Genomic DNA, 13727 nt, shown 5'->3' on the forward strand with positions numbered 1-13727 from the left:
TAGCCCTGTGTAAGTATTTGAAGGGGTGTCATATTGAGGATGAAACAAGCTTGTTTTCTGCTCCTCTCCAGAGAATAGGACACAGAGCAATGGATGCAAGCTACAGGAAAAGAGATTCCACCTTAACATTAGAAGTAACTTGCTGACAGTAAGAGCTGTTCAACAGTGGAACATTCCCTCAGTGGTGGAGTCTCCATCTTTGGAGGTTTTTAAACAGAGGCTGGATAGCCATCTGCTGGGGGTGCTTTGATTGTGAGTTCCTGCATGGCAGGGGGTTGGAATGGATGGCCCTTGTGGTCTCTTCCAACTCTATGATTCTATGATTCTCATTATCCCATACCATGGGACAGGCTGGCACTCATATGTATTGGAGAGGCAACAGCTCTCTGTCCCAATTTTAAACAGTTTAGTATGAACATTGCTCAGCTAAAAGTAAGGAACCTTAAGACCAAAACACACTGTAGAAATGCTCCAGTGCTAGGGAATCATGGGAATTTAGTATATTATGGCACCAGACAGAGAAGGCTAAATATCACACAAAACTACAGTTCCCAGAATTCCCTAGCATTGAGCTAGGGCAGTTAAAACAGTCTCAGATTATTTCTGCAGTGTGTTTTGGAGCTTAGTCTTCCAGATGCTCTCACTACAATTCCCATCATACCTCTTATTGCCCAGGTTGATTGGGCCTGTTGAGATTTAGATCCAACAACTTCTAAAGTTTTGTTCATCCCTGGCTTAAATTGGTCTATCTAGTCCCAGGATACTCTAACCCTTTCTGTCTAAATCCCCAACCTTCTAATCTTAAAGGTGTATTCTATCTCGAAATAAGGCTGAAGACCACTGGTCTCTGCTAGATTCATTTTATTTGTAATGTTGGTTTGATTTGCAGTTTTCTATGCTTCTGTGCCCATACTAGGCAGGCATGGAAACTGAGGGTCAGGTATAGAATATCTCAGATTTAATTTAAACAAATCAAATTCTTACACCTGAAATGTCCACAAACAAGTTAGAAAACATGTGAACCATGACTAGAAAGATAAGAGACAAGAGCAGAGTTGTGGAGCATAACCTGCGACAATGTGGAAATCATGTTAGGCCATTGGTGGAAAGTTTACACAACACAGTAGACAGGGATCTTTGTCTCAAAATAGCTGTAGAATAACAACCTAAAATTCCTCTGACTCCACCCAGAAACAGCAGTCCCCCTGGTGACAAAATTATATAATGACATTATCCACACAGGGAATAGCTGTGCTCTACTTTTAATTTTTATGATGCAGATTTATTTGCATAACATATTCAGTCATCTGATTTTGTTGCCTTCTTGGAGACCTCAGAGCAGATATTACCCAAAGCCTTGCCTTCCAGTGACTGCTGCATTTTAAAAGAAAAATAAAGCAATCACAATTTTTAAAATGTGTGGGCAAGTTATGGACATCCTGATGTTGGCCCTCAATTGGTTCTTCTGGTTAAGGCTAATGGGAGATACAGTTCAACAACATCTGGAAGGCCACAAGTTCTCCATTTTTATTTTGAGACCAGACTATAAATACATTTAAAAATCCCTCAAAGACCACCACCAACAATTCAAAGGTATGTCTGAAACAAAACAAAAAAAAGAGGGGCTAGTCCTTAGGTAGAAAGTTCCACAACTATGCTACCACCATTTTTTAAAAAAAGTATTTCATCCATTTTCCAGCCTCTCCTGGTTGTTTCTGGTTGAACATACATATAGTTTTTAAAACAAATCTTAAACTAATTCAGGCTCCTACAAAAGGAGTTGGCCTTTTCAAATATGCTAGCCACAAACTGGTTTATTGGATTCTTAAAATAGTGGTCTTTGCTCTGAATAGTACTTGGAAACAAGCAGGACACCACTAGATTCAATACAGGACAGGTTCAACATAGTATAAAAGCATGCAACAGAAGGCCATCTTGTAACTACATTTTGTAGCCATGACTATTCTTCAACAGTCCTCAAAAACAGCCTCTTATAAAGCATATTCCAGTAATTTAACCATGAGGTGACCAAGGCTGATGTGGTCAGATATGTATTTTTCATGAAAAGATGCATCATTCAAAGCCGGTAGGAGCACCCATCTGAATATCTAGGAGCAATTTATAAGTCTGTTCATGCTGCTTCAGCAATACCTTGTAAACACTTCCGAAGTCTCTTAATGGGTTTGAATCTAACGTTCGCCTTCATTTTCTGAATTTCTTGAATGTCATGTGTTCTGCTTTAATACTGGTCTGGCAGGAGTCACAACCAAATGGGAAATTCTGAGCGTAGCACATGAACTGATGGCTTTTTCAAGATGTTGACAATGACAGTGCTTGGAAGATTATGAAGAATCCATCTTGGTCTGCTTGGTAAAAATACTATTTCTTGCAGAATTGACTGTAGAAACAGAGATAAATTAGATTGTTTTCATTGCCATTAGCTAAAACAGAACTTAGCAAATGACTGTTGGCCATCTGATGAAATCAGGAGAGCTATATTCCATATAGAATGTTCTGTAGTGATGAAAACCTGTGGAACTAAGAATGGGAAAATGGCAGCTTGAACCCTGGTATGGATTTGAACATCATTCTAATATATGTTTTAGACTGCTAAACTGGCTGCAAAACAAAGGCAACCTGATTCTGGACCATACTATTATGACACCACAACTGAGAGTATGCTGCAGTGGACAGAACTACCAAACTAGAACATCTCCTATGGCACGTATGAACCACTGTCATGTACCCTACTGAGCTGAGAGGGAAGCTGATCTCAGGACTGAAACCTTTCAATTTTGCTGATTCAAGGTATTCAGTATATAACACAAAAGAGGACTTGGATCCAATCTCCTTGATATTTCGTGCTTTACCCCCTTGACTGAAAATATAAGGAGACAGAAAGAATGTTGTCTTTCATAAAATTAATAGCACTCAAACATGAGGTTAAAAAATTGAGGGGGGAAAAAGAAGTGCTCAACACCCTTTTGAATGTTGTAGCATTCTGGGCAAGAACAGCTCCCCGGCTGTCTCCTTTTCTGCAGCAATGACCTTCAGCTTTTATGCCATTTGTTTTCCACCTCTCTACTAGTTGTATGGCACCCAAGGTGGTTTACAATGAATTAAAACAAAGTATATCTAAAAGCTATACTTTTATAGTATAGGTTTCAGAGAAAGTAGTCATGCCAAACAAATCTAATTTCTTTCTTTGATAAAATGACCAGCTTGGTAGATGAAGGGAATGCTGTGGATATAGTATATCTTGATTTCACTAAGGCCTTTGACAAAGTTCCCCATGACATTCTTGAAAATAAGCTTGTAAAATGTGGACTAGACAAGGCAACTGTTACGTGGATTTGTAATTGGTTGACCGGACGAACCCAAAGGGTGCTCAACAATGGCACCTTTTCATCCTGGAGAGAAGTGACCAGTGGGGTCCCACAGGGCTCTGTCCTGGGCCCAGTACTGTTCAACACCTTTATCAATGATTTGGAGGAAAAAATTGAGGGAATACTTATCAAATTTGCAGATGACACCAAATTAGGAGGAATAGCTAATACTCCAGAGGACAGGATCAACATTCAAAATGACCTGAATAGACTAGAAAGCTGGGCCACAGCTAACAAAATGAACTTCAACAGGGAGAAATGTAAGGTATTGCACTTAGGGTGAAAAAATGAAATGCACAGATATAGGATGGGGACACCTGGCTTAAGCAGACAACATGTGAAAGGGATCTAGGAGTCCAAGTAGACCACAAGTTGAACATGAGTCAACAGTGCGATGCGGCAGCTAACAAGGCCAATGTGATTTTAGGCTGCATCAATAGAAGTATAGTGTCTAGGTCAAGGGAAGTAATAGTGCCACTATATTCTGCTCTGGTCAGGCCCCACCTGGAATATTGTGTCCAGTTCTGGGCACCACAATTCAGAAAGGACATTGAGAAACTGGAGCGTGTCCAAAGGAGGGCAACTAAAATGGTGAAAGGTCTGGAAACCATGCCCTACGAGGAACGACTCAGGGAGCTGGGGATGTTTAGCCTGGAGAAAAGAAGGTTAAGGGGTGATATGATAGCTCTGTTTAAATATTTGAAGAGATGTCATATTGAGGAGGGAACAAGCTTGTTTTCTGCTGCTCCAGAGACTACGGAGCAATGGATGCAAGCTCCAGGAAAAGAGATTCCACCTCAACATTAGGAGGAACTTCCTGACAGCAAGGGCTGTTCAACAGTGGAACACACTCCCTCGGAGTGTAGTGGATTCTCCCTCCTTGGAGGTCTTCAAACGGAGGCTGGATGGCCATCTGTCGGGGATGCTTTGATTTGGATTTCCTGCATGGCAGGGGGTTGGACTGGATGGCCCTTGTGGTCTCTTCTAACTCTATGATTCTATGATTCTAGGAGGTTGTACTATAGGAAGCTAGGCTGGTCCCATCCCTGCTTTCCGTTTGCAGGCTTATTTAAGGATTTTTCAAATGGGAGCATAGCACAATACTCCTGTCAGTGTAGTGCAATTTGGCAAAGATTTTCAGATTATATTGTGCAACATCGCGATAATCCCGCCATTATCTCTTGAATAAAGAGAAGTTTTCCAGCTGCTTTTCATTCACAGAACTTTCCCGTGAATGAAAAGCAACTGGAAAACCCCTTTTTATTCACAGGATAATGGCAGAATTATTGCAATGTCGCACAACATAGTCTGAAAATCTTTGTCAAATTGGGCGACACTGATGGGAGCATCACGCTCTGCTCCCATCCTTTCTGTCTGTTTGAAAAAGTCCTTTTAATCAAGCTTTTAATGCTTAAGCATGGAAGGTTTCTAATATAGAGGTATGTTTTGTCTGTCCTTAGCCTTTGTGTGGTTTTTAATCAGTTTTATAGTATTTTAATGTGGTGTTTTTAAACTGACGTTAAACTTTTTGTAAATGTTTTTAATTTGTTGTTATGTAAGCAGCCTTGGATCCCATCTTGAGAGAAAAACAACATATAAAGTCAATACATACATACATGCCTATTTGTTTGAATTTTTTTTTGAAAAGCCATTAAATGAACGATTCTATTAGAAGTGCTTAAGTTGAAACATTTAAACTTAAACACTATTAGAAGTGCTAAGTTGAAACACAAAATAAAAGCACATTAAAACATAGTAAAAAAAGGCAAAACCCACAACATACCCCATCTTTACACCCTTCTGCCACAGTAAGTTAAGAGCCAAAGGTCTGCCTAAATAATATACAGTTTAACATATGGGGGCACATGGTGATCTGAGTCAGCAATGCATCTCTCTTCCCCTAATGTGACAGTGGCCTATACAACAGAAATACAGGTCGCTTGCTTGCAGCATCTTTCTCTGCCATCGCGTGCTTGCAGACAGAAGGCAACCCAGTTCTAACGGTTGACAAATGAAAAGCATTGTATAACTTTTCCATCTCCTCACACCTCAAACAGATTTTTATCTTGTTAAAAAGATGGAAGAAACAATGCAAAAATTTGGAAAGGCTGCAAACTGAAGATGGCAATGACTATACCTCCCATAAATGTCCTTGAATGAGGCATTGTGATTGCAAGTAGTAACAGTCTATTTACATGCTTGTTGTATTGGAGGCCTGGAAGAAGTGAGACTGTGATCCTTGTACTTGGTGGGAGCATGGATTCTGGTTTGTTTGTTTTTTAAAAAATAAACATTTAATACTCACAGACCATATCTTTGAACTGAGACAAAACAGGATCATAAAGGTCATAATAGATCTGCTCAGGTTGGCTATTATTTCGGATAAACAGGAGATCTTCCACTGTAACTGGATCAGTCTTCCCTTGCCACAAGGTCAGACTGTATCTAGGAAGAGAGAAGAAGCTAGGCACAGATTCTCAAAGGCCATGAGGATGTTCAGCAGGAAAAATTGGTTGTGAAAGCCCAAGCATCCCTTTATGTCAGAAATCTGTGGTTGATCATTGTTTGTTTGTTTATTTTCATTTTTAATCTGGGAAAATATCATTGGATATGCATGTCATTGAGAAAATGACATGGAGAGGGGTGGCATTAAGCAACCATTTTCTTTCTGTCTTCTCCCACATATCTGTGAATATGGTAGAAGCCCCTTTCTTGAGGCATCCCTGCTCTCGCTCTCTCTCTCTCTCTCTTTTTTTTTTTTTTTTTTTTACTGAAAAGTGCTGGAGATCAGTGTTAGATCTCATGGATAACACATTTTATCTCTAACATGTTGCTATGTTCAATTTTTTAAAATTTAAATTTGTACATTTATTATATAACTGGATGATTTTAATGCATCCTAAGTTTGTGTTTTAGTTTAATGTGTCTAAAGGGTTTTATGTGTTTTAGTCCATGTCATAACCTACCTTGAGCCTCGGGGGAAGCAGATGATGATGATGATTGTGCAGACATCAGGCAGATTAGAACCTTGGCACTAGCTAATAGGAGCAAAGCCAGGAAAAGGTGAGGGCTGTTCCCAGGAGTGAGTATATAAGAGGGAGAAGCAGGTTTGAAAGGGGTTGGTGTTTAGTGTGCCCTGAGAGGTGAAGAGCCATTGAGGCTAGGTTAGGCTGCTGTGAGAGGCAGTTAGAAAGGGTTTTAGGTACTCAAGGAAGGGGCGAGAGTGTCCTTAAATATATTGTTATAGTGTCCTGCGGGAAACATAGTATTTGGTGACTAGTGGAGTCACAGTTAACCAGAAGGGTTGTAAGATACAAAAGTTTAATATAGGTTCTGTGAGAACTTAGTCTATAAGGGAATATATATACATATATACATATACATATATATATATATATATATATAGAGAGAGAGAGAGAGAGAGAGAGATAAAGAAACAATTACAAAGTCAAGCTAAAGAAACTGTTAAACTGTGTAACTAATAAAGTATTTATACACCATATCCTTTGTGAACACCATCCACTAAAAGAGATACTGGATTCAGCCTGACTTGTAAATAAATTTATTACTTTGTTTCAACAAGCAGCTGTCTGAGGTGATTTCAGAAACACATTAAAAATGCTACCAACATTGAGAAAAGTCTTTTAGGTTTGGGACAATTAGAGAATGAGTGTGCGGCTGTCAAAGAATAGTTGGTGCCAAGCTGGGGAGAAATTTAAAATCCAGAGTGCTGGCATCTAAAGAGAGTTAGAGTGCAGGAGACACTTAAGAGAGTCCCAGGTTGGAGTCTCACAGTGAAGAATTGGTGGGATAGTAGCCATTATCTTCACATAATTGGTGGCAGTGATGGGATCAAAAAGACCCATTGGGCTACCATCTGAGAAAGTAGTCTAGTGGGTGAGTCTCATCCCTTGACAATTATGATGATGATGATGAGTTATTGTTGTTGTTGTTATTTTACCACCAGTTCTGCTTTACACAGTGGCATCACCAGGGTTGACATCATCCTGTGCTGTAACCCACTGTGTCACCCAATTGACTTCTTCCCATCCCACACCAGACAGAATCCCTAGTAATGTTTTTTTGTACTCATATTACTCATAAATCATAATTTCTGTATATCACGAAGTGTAATGGCAATAGTTGTGGCATAAACAATTAACAAAGTTAAAATCATACCTTTAAATTACAACAACAACAACAATTTAAAAAGAAAACATTTTTTTAAAAATTAAATTTACAATTTAAAATTTAATTTTTAAAAAAAACAACAACCCTGATTTTCCTTCTTTCTCCTCCCACTGAGCCTCACCCCATTTATGCCCTCTCTTCTGCTGAACTTGAGCATTTTAAAGAGACATAGGTGAATGCCACAGTGTGTTTCTGCCAAAAGGCAGAGTTTTGGGAGCAGCGGTATCACTGAAGGTGTCATTTGGTGTGGTCCGCACCCCCGTGCCCCGTAGTTACACGCCTGGCTTTAACTAAATGGACTATCTCTGTCTTTCTCTTTCTCTTTCTCTTTTTTTCCCCAGCGGAACTGAAAAATGAATTGGTGCTGTCAGTTTCTTACCTTTTAGACTGACTCAAAAGCCAGCTCAAATGTGGCCAGGCTGGCCTTGCCATGACAGCTCTTATAGGGAATGTAACTCGCTGAGGCAGTTTTCCTACAAGACTATGCATTTCTTGAACCATCTTCTGTGTATAGGTGCTGTTTGGGAAGAAAGGTAAATAGAGGCTTGTCCACCCTGTGGAGACCGTGCAGTTTGGGAACTTTTCCTGGATGAGTGAAAGGAACCTAGGGAACAAAGAAAGTTTTTAAAAAGTTAAAAATAATGTAACTGAAGCTGGGTGAACCTTTAAAAATCCATTATTAGTTCCTATTCATTTTGGGATAGGCAAGATTCAGTACATGTCTGTTCAAATATTCTGGCTTAGGTTGCAACTGGTGGCTCTGAAACACAATCTGACCCCTCTCCCCCACCCAATCTGGCTCCCAGTATGCCCACAGTACCATTTCAAATGCTCTCACTTATTATGTGTATTCTGTGATCTGCAGCCCTGTGGCAATACAAGCTTAGATGCTACCAGCTGGCAAATGTGTGGTCTAAAATTTTGACTGTATTTTTCAGGCTACATAGAAGAGAAATCCTGCTTGGCTGAAATGTGATTAATAGCCGGTCTCTAGGCACAAGCCAACTTGGCCATCTGACACAATCAAGTAGACACTCGGAATTTATCAAGGATCGTGTGTTCTCAGTCATTGCAAAATTGGCTCAGTGAAGCCCTGTGTTAGCAGAGTAATGGAGAATGTGGGATGATTTGAAGTCTTGTCACAAAGAAAACACTGGCCTTCTTTTAGCCTAACATGGTTCTGTTCCAAGAAGAATTTATGACACATACACCAAAAAACACTCTGGGAAAAATGGCAGCTGCTATAGCCGATAGGTATAGGGTTGCTGGTTTCTCTTAGTAACTACAGCAGTTTCTCCGCATCTTGCTGATATGTTTTGCCACAAAGGTTTAACAAAAAGTGCAGATAGTACTGTATGTATCACCTGGGCACCCATTTTGGTTAAACATGGACAGTGATGAAATGGAGCTAAGGAAAGATTGCATCCAGCAAATGCATTGTTCCTACCAGGGCTCAAGTTCTATGTAGCTTTACTTACAGTACATGTGAAATATAAAGAGGTTTCTTTTTCTGGCTCTATACTGCTTAGAATTACTTAGTGCAAAGGACAGTTAAAGATAGTTCCAGTTGTTTTATTCCAGCCCCTGTCATCTTGCTGCTAGGGCTTGTACAAGAACATGTCACAACATGCAGGCTCCATCCCCTACTTTGCTCCAAATGTCACGCTGGGCTCCAAATGCATGTACACACATTCATTCCTCACGCTTCCTTCTCTACCTTCTGTTTTTGGTGTATCAGTGTTGTAGAAGTGCAACATGCATTTAACACCATTATGTTGAGCCAGAGAACTCTAGAGCCAGCTGATATTGTGTAGAAGTGGGTGCCCAGGCTTTAAAGGCAACTCACAGAAATCAAAAACGAATGTGTTTGCAAAACTTTTAAGCTCTCACTCTGACAATTATCCCCCCACCTGCAGATGTAGGAAGCATAACAATTGGGCTAAGACAGTGTTTCTCAAATAGTGGGGCGCGCCCCCCAGGGGGGGTGCGAGGCTCCATAAAGGGGGGCGCGAGGTTCTTGCTGTTCAGGCTGCCTGGCCAATGGCTGGACAGCCTGCTCCTGCTGCAGGAGCCTGCCCCAGCTCCAGTCTTCCCCATTGGCCAGCCAGCCTGAAGAGGAGGAGCTTCCTCTCTTTGGAGCCTCGCGTGGGCCCAAGGCTGGAGCCTGGAGAGGGCTTTGCAAATTGCAGGCAAGCTGCTTCCTCTTTTCCCCCCTGTTTCTCTTCCTCTTTCCCTCCTCCTCCTCTTATTCTTTTTCCTCCCCTCATTCTCTTCCCCCTCCTCTTCCTCCTATTTTTCTTCCCCTCTTTCTCTTCCTCTTTCCCATCCTCCTCCTCCTCTTCCTTTTCTTCCCGTTCCTCCTCCTCTTCTTTTTATCTTTTTTCCTATTCTTCTTCTTTCTTCTCCTTTTCTTCTTTCTCCTTTCCCTTCTTTTTTCTCCCCCTCCCCCTCCTCCTCTGTTGTTGTTGTTGTTGTTGTTGTGTGCCCAACTCCCCCCTTGGCCAGGCCTGCATTTCCCAACAAGAGGGAAGGCAGGACTTGTGGGGGCCATGGGGGGGGGGCTGAGGGGGAGGCAAAAGGGAGCCCAGGAGGGAGCCCATCACGCTGCATCCACATTGGAGAAGTAACTCAGTTTGGCTGGCAATGCTTTAAATCTTTTCTGACTCAAGGCTATGGAATTCTGGGAGCTGGAGTATGTCAGAATTTCTGGCTTATGGCAACCCTGTGGGAAACCCTCCAGGAGAATGCCTGTTCTGTTTCAAATGCTAAGCGTGCTTGTGAGTGGGACATGTAGTTTGCCGGCACAAGAGGCTGTCTGTTCTGTTTCAAATGCTAAGCGTGCTTGTGAGTGGGACATGTAGTTTGTCGGCACAAGAGGCTGCCTGTTCTGTTTCAAATGCTAAGCGTGCTTGTGAGTGGGACATGTAGTTTGCCGGCACAAGAGGCTGCCTGTTCTGTTTCAAATGCTAAGCGTGCTTGTGAGTGGGACATGATACTATTTACAGTCGCGTGGGGGGCGCGAAATGTTTTCTTCTTCCTAGGGGGGGCATGACAGAAAATAATTGAGAAGCACTGGGCTAAGACAACCTTAAGACCACTCAGTTTTCTATGGCTAGAACCCTGTTAGTAATTTATACTGACATAACCCATAGTTAAAACAACAAAAGTACTTTGAGAGGCATTGTGTAAGGAGGTAATCAGTACAGTACCTCCTTGCACAGTGCCTTTGTCCTGGCAGTGCAATGGGAGACAGATGGCTCCAAGATGCAGCTCAGCCCACCTCCAACCACCTATTGGCTGTGGGGACAAATCCAGATGCCACCCTGCTGCTGTTGTGCAGCTGGGGAAGAAGGAATAGCCTTTGCTCTTCTTGGCAGAGCAACATCTGCTCCTCCTTCCTTTGCTTTGTAACAGGAACTGGATGGTGCAAATCAGGGGCTGAAGGTGAAGCTGTATCTGGAAGCCATCTGCCTCCTGTTGCACAACGAAGGAAGAAGCAGCAACTTTTGCCTCTGGAACCAAAAGTATAAGGATTTAAAGCATAAGGTGTTTTATAATCCACCAGCAGTCCAATAGTATTTTGGCCTATGTTCCCATTTTTTTTCAGAAAACAGAAATGCAAAAGAACTTCTTTCTCTGTACACTCCCACTAGTACCCTATGTTCTAGTAGTCAAGGTCTGCTGTCCCAGCCTAGGATCTCCACTGCCCCGTCCCAGATTCATCCCTTCTCACTTGCTGCTCCTCACTCCTGGAACCTTCTTCCCTCATGAACACGGGTCATCACTTCTTTGACCACCTTTAAATCTGAGTTGAAGACTATATTGTTCAGCGAAGCGTTGCCAGGCACTGTGTGATTATCTATCTGATTTTTTATTGGATAGTTGATGTTGTTGTTTTTAATTGTTGCCTGCTTATTTAAACCAATTCTATTTTATATTATTACCTATTGTTAGATATGTATTTTGTAGATTGTACGCCGTTGGCAGGTTTCATTTTTATTGATATGATCATTTGTATGTACAGCGCCGTATACATTTACAGTATTATAAAATAAACTATAACAACAACAATAATAAATAACAAAAGAGATCCTGATAGAATATAAGAAAAGTTGATTATACTCACAGGGTTGCATTAACAGCAATGTTAAGAGGTACATTTGGGCCATTTAGAATGTCTGCATTTAGCCACACAGGGCGGTTAATATTCAACCAGGAGGAGGTTTTTACTAAGATATCCAGAGATGGGCCAACTGTCTTGACGTTTTTGAAATCCAGTTTAATGGCTATTTGGAGAAGAAAAAAATAATCTTGATTTTAAGGTTTCTGATTCTCTGCACCTTCCCCTTGTTAGAAAGATGCTGTTCTACTTTCCTAAGCACTTTACACCAAGTCAATTGATATATTGTAACGTTTAAGGTCAAAAACCATGTTTCTCCTCCCACAGAGCAGTTCACCCCTATTCCCTGTATTTTGTTGCTTTTCATAGTTTTGGCTGAACTTTCTCACCTCTTCTCCTGCATTTCCTAAACCTTTCCAACTTTTCCTTGGACAACTGTTTGTCCCTAGCAAGCACTCCTTTAATTCAGTTGATTCTATCTACTTCTCTTACATGAGCTAGGGTAGCTTTCAGGAAGCAGCCTGGGGCCTCTTTTATGGGTGTGCATCTCTGCCTTCAAGAAGTTTGCTGATGTACTGACAGCCCCATGAATTTCATAGGGCTTTCTTAGGCAAGGAATACACAGTAGTCTTCCATCCAAGTACTAAGCAGGACTGACCCTGCTAAGCTTCCAAGATCAGATCAGATTTAGCCCACTTACAAATTTACATAAATTTGTAAATTAATGTTACAAATTTATTTTCTGGAAAATGCTTTCAACACATATATTAAAACATGTATTTAAAAACATGCGTGTTTGAGGGCCTAAATATTCTAAAGGCACCAGATCCTATCTGATCTTGGAAGCTAAGCAGGGTCAGTCCTGCTTAGTACTTGGATGGAAGACTGCCAATGAAAACTGGGTGCTACAAGCTATACAGTCCTCCCTTTGTTCTCACGGTTTTCAGACTTGAGTCCCTCACTTATGCATGAGAGACGAACGGAGGGGGAAAGAATGGAGCCTGTGTTCATGGTATGTGCCTGTGCCTATATTCAAGCCTATGGGGCTTGAATATAAGCAAAAGTTCATTTTTGCAAGGAGGTTTGGAACGGATCCCCTGCGAAAACGGAGGGGTGACTGTGGGCTCATTCACATTACAAAAAAAATCGGTTCTGAAACCGATTCAATCACGTGAAGTTCCTACTCACCCCGAATCTCACACAAGCGAATCCGGGGCTTGCACACCCGTTCCGTGTTAAATGGCCCCTAGCGCGGGTCTTTTGAAATCGGCGCAAATACCGTTTCTTTTTAAAAAACCCGGGTCCTGGGAATGAGAACTTTGGCCTCGATCACGATTGAGGCAAATTGAGGGAGGGATTTAGGTCAGAGGGTGGGCAAAGGGCAAGGCATTTCCTCCCCTCATCGGAGGGGAGGGGGAGGAGGAAAGAGCCCTGGGCAGAAGGGAGCAAGGGAAGGCATTCTTTAGGAGCCTCTTTTCCCTGCATCCCCTGCCCAAAGCCCTCTGTCGCTGAGCATTCCTTCCCTTGCAGGAGGAAAAAATCAGGTCATGAATGGAGCTCATGTCAGGCAACCCCCCCTTTTCAAATTCAAACAATTTTTTTTGAGCGAACATGCGCATGGTTTCTATTCCAGAATGTATGTTTCATTTTTAACAATTTTTTTGAGCGAACATGCGCATTGTTTCTATTCCAGAATGTATGTTTCATTTTTAACAATTTTTTTGAGCGAACATGCGCATTGTTTCTATTCCAGAATGTATATTTCATTTTTAACAATTTTTTTGAGCGAACATGCGCATTGTTTCTATTCCAGAATGTATGTTACATTTTTAACAATTTTTTTTTGAGCGAAAATGCGCATGGTTTATATTCCAGAGGCAGATGGAGCTAGGCTTGCACTTGGATATCCTTGGATCACCTTGCTTTCTGCAGAGGGAGAAGCTACAAATGTTGCAAACAATCAATGTTTCATTTTTAACAATTTTTTTTTTAGCGAACATGCGCATTGTTTATATTCCAGAGGCAGATGG

General features: G+C 41.4%; 1 protein-coding gene across 1 annotated transcript in view; it reads right to left on the reverse strand.

Moving 5' to 3' along the window:
- Positions 1–1445: 1445 nt before the first annotated feature.
- FAM151A (family with sequence similarity 151 member A) overlaps positions 1446–13727 on the reverse strand; it is a 20017-nt gene continuing 7735 nt past the window's right edge. The window contains exons 4-7 of the mRNA XM_042464312.1: positions 11704–11863; positions 7957–8181; positions 5692–5831; positions 1446–2398 (exon numbers count right to left, since the gene is read on the reverse strand). Coding sequence (XP_042320246.1) covers positions 2343–2398; positions 5692–5831; positions 7957–8181; positions 11704–11863 — 581 coding nt within the window. The 3' untranslated portion in view covers positions 1446–2342. The remainder of the gene's footprint in view (positions 2399–5691; positions 5832–7956; positions 8182–11703; positions 11864–13727) is intronic.

This window comes from Sceloporus undulatus, chromosome 4, assembly GCF_019175285.1.
Source record: "Sceloporus undulatus isolate JIND9_A2432 ecotype Alabama chromosome 4, SceUnd_v1.1, whole genome shotgun sequence".
NCBI classification, from domain to species: Eukaryota; Metazoa; Chordata; class Lepidosauria; order Squamata; family Phrynosomatidae; genus Sceloporus; species Sceloporus undulatus.